This window comes from Pristiophorus japonicus, chromosome 12 (genome assembly GCF_044704955.1).
Source record: "Pristiophorus japonicus isolate sPriJap1 chromosome 12, sPriJap1.hap1, whole genome shotgun sequence".
Taxonomy (NCBI): Eukaryota; Metazoa; Chordata; class Chondrichthyes; family Pristiophoridae; genus Pristiophorus; species Pristiophorus japonicus.
Window position 1 is genome coordinate 31,354,188 of NC_091988.1, and position 13,458 is coordinate 31,367,645.

The 13,458-nt window shown below is 52.0% G+C and overlaps 1 protein-coding gene across 2 annotated transcripts in view; it reads left to right on the forward strand.

Annotated features, from left to right (window-relative positions):
• dnah12 (dynein, axonemal, heavy chain 12) overlaps positions 1 to 13,458 on the forward strand; it is a 393,315-nt gene that overhangs the window by 77,324 nt on the left and 302,533 nt on the right. Inside the window, exon 12 of one of the 2 annotated variants that reach the window (XM_070895275.1) lies at positions 9,825 to 10,003. In XM_070895275.1, coding sequence (XP_070751376.1) covers positions 9,825 to 10,003 — 179 coding nt within the window. The remainder of the gene's footprint in view (positions 1 to 9,824; positions 10,004 to 13,458) is intronic. The other variant, XM_070895274.1, reaches the window with a different exon arrangement.

Consider the following 13,458-nt stretch of genomic DNA (forward strand, 5'->3'; position numbering starts at 1 on the left):
TCATTGTGGATGCACCATTACAAGGACTGCAGCAGTTCAAGAAGCTCACCACCATCTTCTCAAGGCAACTATGGATGGGCAATAAATGTGACCTTCCAACATTCTGAGAGCAAATATATTTTTAAAAAATTGAGGGGCAGCAGCACTGGTCTAGGGATAAACTAACTGCCACTTGAGGGAACTAAGAGAGGCTCAGTGAAGGTTAATTGTCCTCAGATGGTCCTGAAAATAACCTCAAGGATTTCTGACTCTCTTATTTTCAAACATATTGTGTAAATCTAAAATTGTATCACATAGTATTTACAACATGTACATGCTGGTGTGTATGCTCCACATGAGCCTCCTCCCCCTACTTCATCTAACCTCATCAAGATATCCTTCCATTCCTTTCTCCCTCATGTGTTTAACGAGTTTCCCCATAAATGCATCAATTTATCAATAGCTTGAGTTTTACACATCCTGATTGATCTGTCAATCAAATCTTTAGGCTGAAGACAGTTACAGAAATTCATAAAGGCCTTCTAACCATCTGTGTGCATGTTACTTTTCACCACCCTAGGTGGTATCCGTTTGACACATGCAGTCTTCCAAGGCTGGCTTCGCATGTGGCTGTTTCTGTCTGATCAATACAACTATTTCCTGACAGCTTCATCTAACCATCATAAAAATATCTCACACACCTGCACCCTGTGAAGCTGAAACATGAATAGTCTACCAGATGCAGTGGTGTCTACACACCCGCTCGGGCCCTTGAACTCTCAAGGACATGTTACACATTAGTTACAAGACCTATTCATATAAAAGGGATAATCAAACTGCTACTGGGATCAGCTACAATTGAAAAGCCATTAGACACAGTTCATATAAAGAAATTAATATGAAGAGAAATCAATAGCACCATCTGATTAACCATTTCCTAACAATATTATATTTCAACAACTGAAAAACGATTCTAACACCAATTTCGGCATGATGCATGCTGGCTTAGATTTTCACTATCTTCACAATTCCTGCCAAAAGTTGGTGAGGAGGAATTTTACTGTCCGCTCTGATCCATCCTGTTTTCCTGGGTCAGCATGAATTTGATACATTGTGGCCAATTTTCACTTGCTGAAATCAGCGTAAATGGGACAGCAACAGGCACAAAGTGGTGTTGGTAGACTTGTCGCCCTGTTCATGCCAACACTCTGCCTGCTGCCACTTTTACAGGGGATTCTGCTGGGCTGCCTATTTCAGGTGTTAACACCTTTTAATATGCAAATAGGTGTCCTATGATGTACCTAGGATCCCAGTTTTGGACAGAACTGTTGGAGCATGCAATGTGCACACTCTAACCAGTTATACAGGCAATAGGACCAGTAAGGCCCCTGAAAGATAAGGTTTAATTTTTTTTTTGCAGGCGTGCACCTCCAAGCCTTACAAAAATAATCTAGACTGTTGGGTGGATTTCCAGTGCTATGTGCGCTCTCAGTTAGGAGTGGAGGAAATCCAATGATGCTGCAGTATTTCGCCAGCTGTAGTAACTTAAAGGGGCAAGTCAACGATATCGCTTTTAACTTTTGTGCGGCAGCTCACCTGTTCTAGCGATGAAGAGGCCAGAGCTATTTTGAGACCCAGGCCTCATTTAAATAGAGCTGGTGAGCTGCTGGTGCAATATAGGTGGCAAAATAAGTCCGGGGCTGAATTGCGGTCTTGGGGGGGAATATCGAGGAGCAGCATAGAAAATAGGAGCAGTAGAAGGCCATTTGGCCCTTCGAGTCTACACCGCCATTTAATATGATCATGGCTGATCCTCTATCTCAACACCATGGGCCCAAGTTTCGGCCTCAGTTGCTCCTAATTTTTTGGAGCAACTGGTGCAGAACGGAGTATCTAAGAAATTCAAATTCTCGGCATTTAGTTTGCTCCAGTTCTAGTCAGTTAGAACAGTTTCACTTTGGAACAGAATTATTTTTTCAAAAGGGGGCGTGTCCGGCCACTTACGCCTGTTTTCAAAGTTTCGGCAGTGAAAACTTACTCCAAACTAACTTAGAATGGAGTAAGTGAAGATTTTTGTACGTTCGAAAAAACCTTGTCCACACTTTAGAAAATCAGGCGTAGGTTACAAACTAGGCGTAGGGAATGGGGGGGGGGGGGGTTAAAGGGAAGTTTACAAACATTAAACACTTCAATTTTACAAATAAAGAGCCATCATCAATAATAAATGATAAATACATCAATAAATCAACCAATAAATCAATCAAAAAAAATTAATAAATAAAACATTTAAAAAAAAAATCAATAAATAAAACATTTTCTACTTACCGACTGCAGCACCGGGAGTCCTCCAACAGCGTGCTGGGACGGTCCCCCCAGTGTGTCTCTGTCAGTGTCTCTATCTGTCTGCCTGTGTGTGTGTCTCTCACTCTCTGTCTGTCAGTGTCTGTATTTCTGAAGGGGGGGGTGGGGGGGGAGGGGGGAGGGGGAGCGGGGGGGGGAGAAGGGAGTGGGGGGGTGGGGAGAGGGAGTGGGGGGGGGAGAAGGGAGTGGAAGGGGGAGTGGGGGGGGAGAAGGGGGTGTGGAGGGGGAGAAGGGGGTGTGGGGGGAGAAGTGGGAATGGGGTGTGGGGGGAGAAGGGGGTTGGGGGTGGAAGTGGGAGAAGGGGGTTGGGGTGGAAGTGGGAGAAGGGGGTGTGGGGGGAGAAGGGGGAATGGGGTGTGGGGGGAGAAGGGGGTTGGGGGTGGAAGTGGGAGAAGGGGGTGGGGGGGGAGAAGGGGGGTGGGGGTGGGAGAAGGGGGAAGGGGGTGGGGGGGAGAAGGGGGGTGGGAGAAGGGGGAAGGGGGTGGGGGGGAGAAGGGGGGTGGGGGTGGGAGAAGGGGGAAGGGGGTGGGGGGAGAAGGGGGGTGGGAGAAGGGAGAAGGGGGAAGGGGGTGGGGGGGAGAAGGGGGGTGGGAGAAGGGGGAAGGGGGTGGGGGGGAGAAGGGGGGGTGGGAGAAGGGGGAAGGGGGTGGGGGGAGAAGGGGGGGTGGGGAGAAGGGGGAAGGGGGTGGGGGGGAGAAGGGGGGTGGGAGAAGGGGGAAGGGGGTGGGGGGGAGAAGGGGGGGTGGGAGAAGGGGGAAGGGGGTGGGGGGGAGAAGGGGGGGTGGGAGAAGGGGGAAGGGGATGGGGGATGGGGGTGGGGAAGAAGGAAAGGGGGAGAGGGGAGGTGGGGGGGAAGAGAAGGGAGGTTGAGAGGGGGGGTAGGGGAAGGGGGGGTGGGGGAGAAGGAGAAGTGGGGAGGGGGGGTGAGAAGGAGAAGTGGGGAGGGGGGAGAGAAGTGGGGAGGGGGGGAGAGAAGTGGGGAGGGGGGGGGAGAAGGAGAAGTGGGGAGGGGGGGGGAGAAGGAGAAGTGGGGAGGGGGGGGAGAAGGAGAAGTGGGGAGGGGGGGGGAGAAGGAGAAGTGGGGAGGGGGGGGAGAAGGAGAAGTGGGGAGGGGGCGGGAGAGAAGGAGAAGTGGGGAGGGGGGGGAAGAGAAGGAGAAGTGGGGAGGGGGGGGAGAGAAGGAGAAGTGGGGAGGGGGGGGAAGAAGGAGAAGTGGGGAGGGGGGGAGAGAATGAGAGGTGGGGGGGGGGAGGGTGAGAGGGGGGGGTAGGGTGAGAGGTGGGGAGGGGGGGGAGGGAGAGAGGTGGGGAGGGGGGAGGGAGAGAGGTGGGGAGGGGGGGAGGGAGAGAGGTGGGGAGGTGGGGAGGGGGGGGAGGGAGAGAGGTGGGGAGGGAGAGAGGTGGGGAGGGGGGGGAGGGAGAGAGGTGGGAGGGAGAGAGGTGGGGAGGGGGGGGAGGGAGAGAGGTGGGGAGGGGGGGGAGGAGAGAGGTGGGGGGGAGGGAGAGAGGTGGGGGGGAGGGAGAGAGGTGGGGAGGGGGGGGAGGGAGAGAGGTGGGGAGGGGGGGGAGGGAGAGAGGTGGGGAGGGGGGGGGGAGGTGGGGAGGTGGGGGGGGAGGGAGGAGGTGGGGAGGGGGGGGAGGGAGAGAGGTGGGGAGGGGGGGGGAGGGGGAGAGGTGGGGAGGGGGGGGGGAGAGAGGTGGGGAGGGGGGGGGAGAGAGGTGGGGAGGGGGGGGGAAGAGAGGTGGGGAGGGGGGGGGAAGAGAGGTGGGGAGGGGGGGGGGAGAGAGGTGGGGAGGGGGGGGAAGGAGAGGTGGGGAGGGGGGGGGAAGGAGAGGTGGGGAGGGGGGGGGAAGGAGAGGTGGGGAGGGGGGGGGAAGGAGAGGTGGGGAGGGGGGGGGAAGGAGAGGTGGGGAGGGGGGGGGAGGAGAGGTGGGGAGGGGGGGGGAAGGAGAGGTGGGGAGGGGGGGGGGAGAAGGAGAGGTGGGGAGGGGGGGGGAGAAGGAAAGTGGGGAGGGGGGGGAGAGAAGGAGAAGTGGGGAGGGGGGGGAGAGAAGGAGAAGTGGGGAGGGGGGGAAGAGAATGAGAGGTGGGGAGGGTGAGGGGGGGGGGAGAGAAGAGGAGGGTGAGAGGTGGGGGGGGAGGGAGAGAGGTGGGGAGGGGGGGAGGGAGAGAGATGGGGAGGGGGGGAGGGAGAGAGGTGGGGAGGGGGGGGGGGGAGAGAGGTGGGGAGGGGGGGGGAGAGAGTGGGGAGGGGGGGGAGGGAGAGAGGGGGGGGGAGAGAGGTGGGGAGGGGGGGGAGGGAGAGAGGGGGGGGGGGAGAGGGGGGGGGTGGGGGAGGGGGGGGGAGAGAGGTGGGGAGGGGGGGGGGAGAGAGGTGGGGAGGGGGGGGAGAGAGGTGGGGAGGGGGAGGTGGGGAGGGGGGGGGAGAGAGGTGGGGAGGGGGAGGTGGGGAGGGGGGGGGAGAGAGGTGGGGAGGGGGAGGTGGGAGGGGGGGGGAGAGAGGTGGGAGGGGGAGGTGGGGAGGGGGGGGGAGAGAGGTGGGGAGGGGGAGGTGGGGGGGAGGGGGAGGTGGGGAGGGGGGGGAGGGGGAGGTGGGGAGGGGGGGGGGAGAGAGGGGGGGGGGGTGGGGAGGGGGGAGGGGGAGGGGAGAGAGGAGGGGGGGGTGGGGAGGGGGGAGGGGGAGGTGGGGAGGGGGGGGGGGGAGAGAGGTGGGGAGGGGGGAGGGGAGGTGGGGAGGGGGGGGAGAGAGGTGGGGGGGGAGAGAGGTGGGGAGGGGGGGAGAGAGGTGGGGAGGGGGGGGAAGGAGAGGTGGGGAGGGGGGGGGGGAGAAGGAGGGGGGGGGAAGGAGAGGTGGGGAGGGGGGGGGAAGGAGAGGTGGGGAGGGGGGGGGAGAAGGAGAGGTGGGGAGGGGGGGGGAGAAGGAGAGGTGGGGAGGGGGGGGGAGAAGGAGAGGTGGGGAGGGGGGGGGAGAAGGAGAGGTGGGGAGGGGGGGGGGAGAAGGAGAGGTGGGGAGGGGGGGGGAGAAGGAGAAGTGGGGAGGGGGGGAGAAGGAGAAGTGGGGAGGGGGGGAGAAGGAGAAGTGGGGAGGGGGGGGAGAGAATGAGAGGTGGGGAGGGTGGGAGGGTGAGAGGGGGGGGGAGGGAGAGGGGTGAGAGGGGGGGGGAGGGAGAGAGGTGGGGAGGGGGGGGGGAGGGAGAGAGGTGGGGAGGGGGGGGAGGGAGAGAGGTGGGGAGGGGGGGGGGGAGAGAGGTGGGGAGGGGGGGGGGAGAGAGGTGGGGAGGGGGGGGGGAGAGAGGTGGGGAGGGGGGGGAAGGAGAGGTGGGGAGGGGGGGGAAGGAGAGGTGGGGAGGGGGGGGGAAGGAGAGGTGGGGAGGGGGGGGGAAGGAGAGGTGGGGAGGTGGGGGGGGAGAAGGGAGGTGGGGGGGGAGAAGGGAGGTGGGGGGGGAGAAGGAGAAGTAGGGAGGGGGAGAAGGAGAAGTAGGGAGGGGGAGAAGGAGAAGTAGGGAGGGGGAGAGAGGTGGGGAGGGGGAGAAGAGAAGGGAGGTGGGGGGGGAGAAGGGGGAGGTGGTGGGGGGAAGAAGGGAGGGAGGGGGGAAAGGGGGAGAAGGAGAGAGGAGGGAGGGAAGGAGGGAGAGGGAGAGGAGGGAGGGAAGGAGAGAGAGGGAGAGGAGGGAGGGAGGGAAGGAGAGAGAGAGAGAGAGAGAGAGAGGGGGGGGAGGGAGGGAAGGAGAGGGGGGGAGGGAAGGAGAGGCGGGGGGAGGGAGAGAAGGAGGCTGAACGGCCTCGGGCTAGATTTACAGGTAGGTGGCGTCGGGTCTCGGACTGGGGGGGGCGGGGGGAGCGGGAGATGAGAGAGAGTCACGGAGGTCCGGGGAGGTAGGGGAGAGAGAAAGTCGCGGAGGTCCGGGGAGGGGGGAGAGTGTCGCGCAGGTCTGGGGATGGGGTGGGGGGGGGAGAGAGAGTCATGGAGGTCGGGTCGCCGGGGGCGGGGGGGGGAGGCAGCGGGGGTCGAGTTGGGTCGGGAGGAAGCAGGAGCTGGGTGTGTGAGGAGCCTTATTCACGCAGCCCCAATGAGGCCATTCGGCCTGGGCTAGGTGCTGCTTGCTTCGGGCCCCTCCCACACAGTTTTGGGCGCCTGGAGCTACTGCACATGCGCGCCCACTGTAGCGCGCATGTGCAGAGGTCCCGGCACTGTTTTCAGCGCAGGGACCTGGCTCTGCCCCCAACAGCTCGTGCTGCGCTGCGCCCGGCTGCAGAAGACCTGCAGGGAGCCGGAGAATAGGGACGTTTTTTTTAGGTGCACTTTCTGGCGCGAAAAACGGGCGTCCAGGTCCGGGTTGTGCTGTTTTAGGCGCGTCCCGAAACTTGGGCCCCATATTCCTGTTTTTTCCCCATACCCCTTGATGCCACATTATTTCTCTTGGCCCCATAAGAATAAGACTTTTAGTATCTCACTTACTAATTCTGTGTATTCTACCTTTCCATAAATCCATCAGTTTTATCCTTTATGCACCAGTTTGATGGTGCGGTGGTATTTACCACTTTTTGAAGAGTTAGGAAAATGTAGCCCACATGACCTGTGGTGGCTGATAGCACACTACAAAAGTCATTGTTAATCCTGAACTTGCTATCTCAGAAATGGTATGCATAAGAGTGCAGTTTGCAGTTCACTGGAATCTAATTATAAAAATTGCCTTTTGCATGAACACAAGACAATGTGTTGGGAAAAAGTCTAAATTGTAACTGATAGCTTCCCTTTCTTTGTACTGCATTTGTTCACTGCCTATTCTTTTCACACACTTAAAACTGTTGGCTGTGATGCTTAATTTTCTGGGTTTTTCCAACTTGAGGAAAAAAAAACTTTGCAAATTCACTTCCGCTGAATATTCTGAAGGCCCACCCCGTTACAAATTTTAGGTCTGCTCACGGAATTCTCTCGGGTTCATTATCTCTGGTCTTTCCCGCAAGCTGATTTTGCATCCGTTATGATCAGGAGTTTAACTTTACTGCACATATCTAGTTATACAATAGCGTGACTTGAGGATACAACAACAAAATTCCCCTGTTACATTTAATGGGATATCGTACTCAATCACGTGATCTTCCAGACTTCTGAAAGGTGGACTAATTAACACTTTAGTCCAACAAGACCAGATATGAATTGTCAAGCTATTTTATTTTACAGTCAGTCTGTTAGAGTAACAGTTCCAGTAAATCTCACCTCACTTTGACTTAATTTACATAAACTGCCTTGTAGCAAATGATAAAACATGCCATACTTATCAGCCATACTGGGCTAAACATTCAGTCTATCTGGTCTTTTTAAAAAATTAATTCATGGGATGTGGGTGTCGCTAGCAAGACCAGCATTAATTGCCCTTGAGAAGGTGGTGCTGAGCCGCCTTCTTGAACTGCTGCAGTCCATGTGGTTAAGGTACTCCCATAGTGCTGTTTGGGAGGGAATACCAGGATTTTGACCCAGTGACGATGAAGGAATAGCGATATATTTCCAAATCAGGATGGTATGTGACTTGGAGGGAAACTTGGAGGTGATGGTATTCCCATGTGCTTGTTGCCCTTGTACTTCCAGGTGGTAGAGGTCACAGGTTTGGGTGGTGCAGCCTTGGCGAGTTACTGCAGTGTATTTTGTAAATGGTGCACACTGTAGCCACGGTGCGCCAGTGGTAGAGGGAGTGAATGTTTTAAGGTGGTGGTTGGGGTGTCAATCAAGCGGGCTACTTTGTCCTGGATGGTGTTGAGTTTTTTTGAGTGTTGGAGCTGCACTCATCCAGGCAAGTTGAGTGTATTTCATCACACTCCTGACTTCTTTCTTGTGCCTTGTAGATGGCGGTAAGGCTTTGGGGAATCAGGAGGTGAGTCACTCACCGCAGAATAACCAGTCTCTGACCTGCTCTTGTCGCCATAGTATTTATGTGGCTGGTCCAGTTAAGTTTCTGATCAATGGTGACCCGCAGGATGTTAGTGGGAGATTTGGCGATGGGAATGCTGTTGAATGTCATGGGGCAGTTGTTAGATTCTTTTTTGTTGGAGATAATCATTGCCTGGCACTTGTGTGGCGTGAATGTTACTTGCCATTTATCAGCCCAAGCCTGAATGTTGTCCAGGTCTTGCTGCATATGGGCACGGACTTCTTTTCTCTGAATCTGACCAGGAAAACTGTCCACCCTTTATGTCCTTTACTAGATCTTGCGGAAAATGACTCCAGACCATGGATTCGTCCTCATTAGACAGGAAGCCAGTAGTGATTTCTGACCTCCCTCTATCTGTGGGTTGGGCAGCAGGTCTATCTGTTAAAGTGGCTACTATGCCCCTAGTGGAGTCCCCTAGAAACTAACTCCTTCTGTTTTTCAAATGGATCTTCATCTTGCCATAAGGAGGCTGGGGTGAACCAACTGACTCTTACAGCCCCAGTTTGAAGTGTTATGTGTCCATCTAACTTTAATACACATGCCTCCTTTTCTGCTACTCTGGCTGCTGTAGGAATCTTAATCCCTTGTGAGCTCCATTTAACTTAAAAGTAACATTTTAATATGAATCATACCCAGCACTTCCGTGGCCAATTGGCAAAAATTCCTGAAACATAGCACATCAATTCATTCAAAAAGCAGAATTGATCTATGGAAGAATATCCTGTCACAAGTGGAGGCTTACGGCAGCATTACAATTCACTGGGTAGATTTAGAACAGCAATAAAATTAAATATGAGCTCTCATGATTTGATGAATAATGTGGTACTTAGTCATACAGATCAGAAACATTCCAGGTTTCATCCCTGGTTTGTGCTGTTAGCTTTCAGTCAAGGAGGTGGTGGGGCTGCCACAATTGGCCTCTGCACAGGCCATGCTTTATGTCCTGGGATATTCAGATTGCGCCACAAATGATATAGTGATGCAACACTTTTGACAAAAGCATGCATTTATATAGTGCCTTAACGTAGGAAATGCCCCAATGTGCTTCACACAGCCGTAGGGGAAAAAAATGGATCCAGAGCAAAAGAAGAAGATATTATAAGGGGTGACTAAAAGCTTGATCAAGGAGGTGAGTACTAAGGAGGGGAAGTAAAAAGTAACTTCTGGTTCTGGTTCTTGCTCTTGATCAGTATTCCGTGCGTCTTGCCTGAAATTATGCACGGTCATTGGGTGAGAACAGGTTTTACTTCTGCTGTGATGCTCTCTACAATCTTAGAACCTGACAGCTTTCACTGCCTGAGCTCACACATGAAGAACAGCCACTTGAAAGAGATGTCAAAGTGCCATATTGCTACAGGACTGATTGACTTCAGGAGAAGAGAGAAGTAAAAAGATTGGGAGAAGAAGACAGAGAGAGAAATTAGTAGCAGAGGAGAAGAAAAGTAACAGTAAATCTTTAATGTAATATTAACTTGTTGGCAGCAATTTTTTATATCCAGTAAAAACCTAGTAGTTTTCTCTTTACATCTCAATAATTCGGTAATTTCTGTTAAGTTCATAGAACAATTTCGTCGCTTGGCAGTGGAGATCTCGTTGCTGCCAAAAGTTGCCCACTTTCATATGGTGCGATTGGATTGTGAGGACATAAAGCATGGCCTGTCAGAAAAAGCAAAGAGCTTTGCGGATATGCTGCTGAATGGATTGGTTGCAAACCACAGAGAAGAAAATGAACGGTAAGTCAGTGTTACAAATGGATATTAGCAAATTATTGTTCATTTCAATTCTTGTTTTGTTAATCCTGAAATACATTCTTTACGTGCAAGACGTCTTTCCTGTACCCTAAATCATATTTGCTAATGAGATCAAAGAGGTTGCACTACGAATGATATAGTGATGCAGCACGTTTAACAAGAACATGCATTTATATAGTGCCTTTAACATAGAAAATGCCCAATATGCTTCATAGAGGCATAGGGGAAAAAATAGATCCAGAGCCAAAGAAGAAGATATTGGAAGGTGTGACTAAAAGATTGATCAAAGAGGTGGGTACTAAGGAGGGGAAGTAAATCAGAGTGTAGGGCCTAGGTGGGTGAAGATGCAGTTGCCATGAAGGGGTGAAAGGAGAGATGGGAAGAGAATGCACAAGGCCAAAGAACAGAAAGTTCAAGGGGTGGGGTGGGATTAGGGGCATTGGAGGAAGCCAGAGATAGAGATAGAGAAAGGCAAGGCAATGGTGGAATTTAAATATAAGGATGGGAATTTAAAATTTTGGAAGACCAGCAGAAAATTTAGATTACCAAGGACAGGGGTGATGAGCGAGCAGGATTTTGTGTAATGTAGGATATGTGCAGCAGAGTTTTTGATGAGCTGAAGTTTACAGAGCGTGGATGATGGGATGCTAATCAGAACAGCATGGGAATAAAATATGGAGGTGATGGATGAGGGTTTCAGCAGCAGATAGGCTAATGTAGAGGTGGAGATAGACTTTGTTACTGAGGTGGAAGTTGGCGGTCTTTTTGATGAAGAGGCTATGGGGTTAGAAGCTCAACTTGTGGTCAAATAGGATGGCGAGCCTCCCAACAGTCTGTTTCAACCTGAGACAATGGGCGTGGATGCGGGATGGAAACGCTGTTGAGGATATGGAGTTTGTGGCGGGCATCAAGAACGATGGTCTTTCCAATGGAGAAAATTGTATCCCATAAATCTGGATGACAAGCAGTCAGATTGCACAGAGGCAGAGAGTCAAGAGAGGTTGTGGAGGGCTAGAACTGACCCCATGTCTGAAGATGGTGCTGCCAAGGGGCAGTATGTAGATGAAAAGGAGAGGGGGCCAGAATGGATCCATGGGGACTTTGGAGGTGACAACTCGAGGGATGTGAAGAGATGCCATTGCATGCATTGCAGTAATGAGGCGATTCCCATGATACTATTCTTACCATCATTACAGGAGAGGATAGATGTTTTCTCCAGCAAGGGCAGGAAGTTGAAAAGAGAGTCCTAACCAGGCTTTTTGTACATCTTCTAGCAACATGTTTAGAAGCCTGGAAGTAGGTTGCTTACATTGACAAACTTCATGAAGACTTGTGTGGGCTGCACATTCCTGACTAGAGAGATAGGAGTCGCCATGGGGAAGGGAAAGTAACAAATCTATAAAATATTAAAAACTTTACATCTGCATATACTTGTGTCTGCACGACCTGACTTCCTGTTGCTACTTTTTTGGCACACTTTTTGTGCCAACATTTTTCCATTAAAATTTCCTGTGTCCACATTTAATATGCATTTTGCTCATATAAACTTGGCAGTGCTGATCTGCAGCTTGATAGCAGGGACAGTCGTACAATGGCATTGGCACATGCTGCCATCTCTAAGGATGACAGCATGTCTCCATCCTTACCTCCTCCTCAATCAATGCCCACTGGTATCCGAGCCAGACTCGCCCAGCAGCTACAATCTGTAACTGCATCATCTCAGGCTTGAGCCCCTAGACGTCACTGACCACAAGAGGATTTGAGTACAGGGGCAAGGATGTCTTACTACAGTTATACAGGGCCTTGGTGAGACCGCACCTGGAGTATTGTGTGCAGTTTTGAATGTAATATCTCCAAGTTTGCAGATAACACTAAGCCGGGTGGCAGTGCAAGCTGCGAGGAGGATGCTAGGAGGCTGCAGGGGGCCTTGGGACAGGTTAGGTGAATGCGCAAATGCATGGCAGATGCAGTATAATGTGGATAAGTGTGAGGTTATCCACTTTGGTGGCAAAAACAGGAAGGCAGATTATTATCTGAATGGTGACAGATTAGTAAAAGGGGAGATGCAACGAGACCTGGGTGTCATGGTATATCAGTCATTGAAAGTAGGCATGCAGGTATTGCAGGCAGTAAAGAAAGCAAATGGCATGCTGGCCTTCATAGCGAAGGGATTTGAGTATAGGAGCAGGGAGGTCTTACTGCAGTTGTACAGGGCCTTAGTGAGGCTACACCTTGAGTATTGTGTGCAGTTTTGGTTTCCTAATCTGAGGAAGGACATTCTTGCTATTGAGGGAGTGCAGCGAAGGTTCACCAGACTGATTCCCGGGATGGCAGGACTGACATATGAATAAAGACTGGATCGACTAGACTTATATTCACTGGAATTTAGAAGAATGAGAGGGGATCTCATAGAAACATATAAAATTCTGATGGGATTGGACAGGTTAGATGCAGGAAGAATGTTCCTGATGTTAGGGAAGTCCAGAACCAGGGGTCACAGTCTAAGGATAAGGGGTAAGCCATTTAGGACTGAGATGAGGAGAAACTTCTTCACTCTGAGAATTGTGGACCTGTGGAATTCTCTACCACAGAAAGTTGTTGAGGCCAGTTCGTTAGATATATTCAAAAGGGAGTTAGATGTGGCCCTTACTGCTAAAGGGATTAAGGGTTATGGAGAGAAAGCAGGAATGGGGTACTGAAGTTGCATGATCAGCCATGATCATATTGAATGGTGGTGCAGGCTCGAAGGGCAGGAATGGCCTACTCCTGCACTTACTTTCTATGTTTCTATGTTTACCTAAGAAAGGATATACTTGCCAAAGAGGGAGTGCAGCAAAGGTTCACCAGACTGATTCCTGGAATGGCAGGACTGTCGTATGAGGAGAGATTGGGTCGACTAGGCCTGTATTCACGAGAAAAATGAGAGGGGATCTCATTGAAACATATAAAATTCTGACTGGGTGGATAGACTGGATGCAGGGAGGATGTTTTCCCTGGCTGGAAAGTCTAGAACAAGGGGTCACAGTCTCAGCATACGTGGTAGGAAATTTAGGACAGAGATGAAGAGCAATGTTTTCACTGAGGGTGGTGAACCTGTGGAATTCTGTGGAGGCCAAGTCACTGAATATATTTATGAGGGAGATATATAGATTTCTAGACAAAAGAGACATCAAGGGGTATGGGGAAAAAGCGGGACTATGATGTTGAGATAGAGGATCAGCCATGATCATATTGAATGGCGGTGCATTCTCGAAGGGCCGAATGGTCTACTACTACTCCTATTTTCTATGTTTCTATGTAATAGCTCTTGTCTGAGCCATAGCAGCCTTCCACCTCCAAGGTTGTAGCCACATCAGCACTAGAGTAGGTAAGACTATGTGAAGGCATTTGTGTAAACTAGTAAAATAATAATCCTTTTTGATATCTTTGTGTGCATA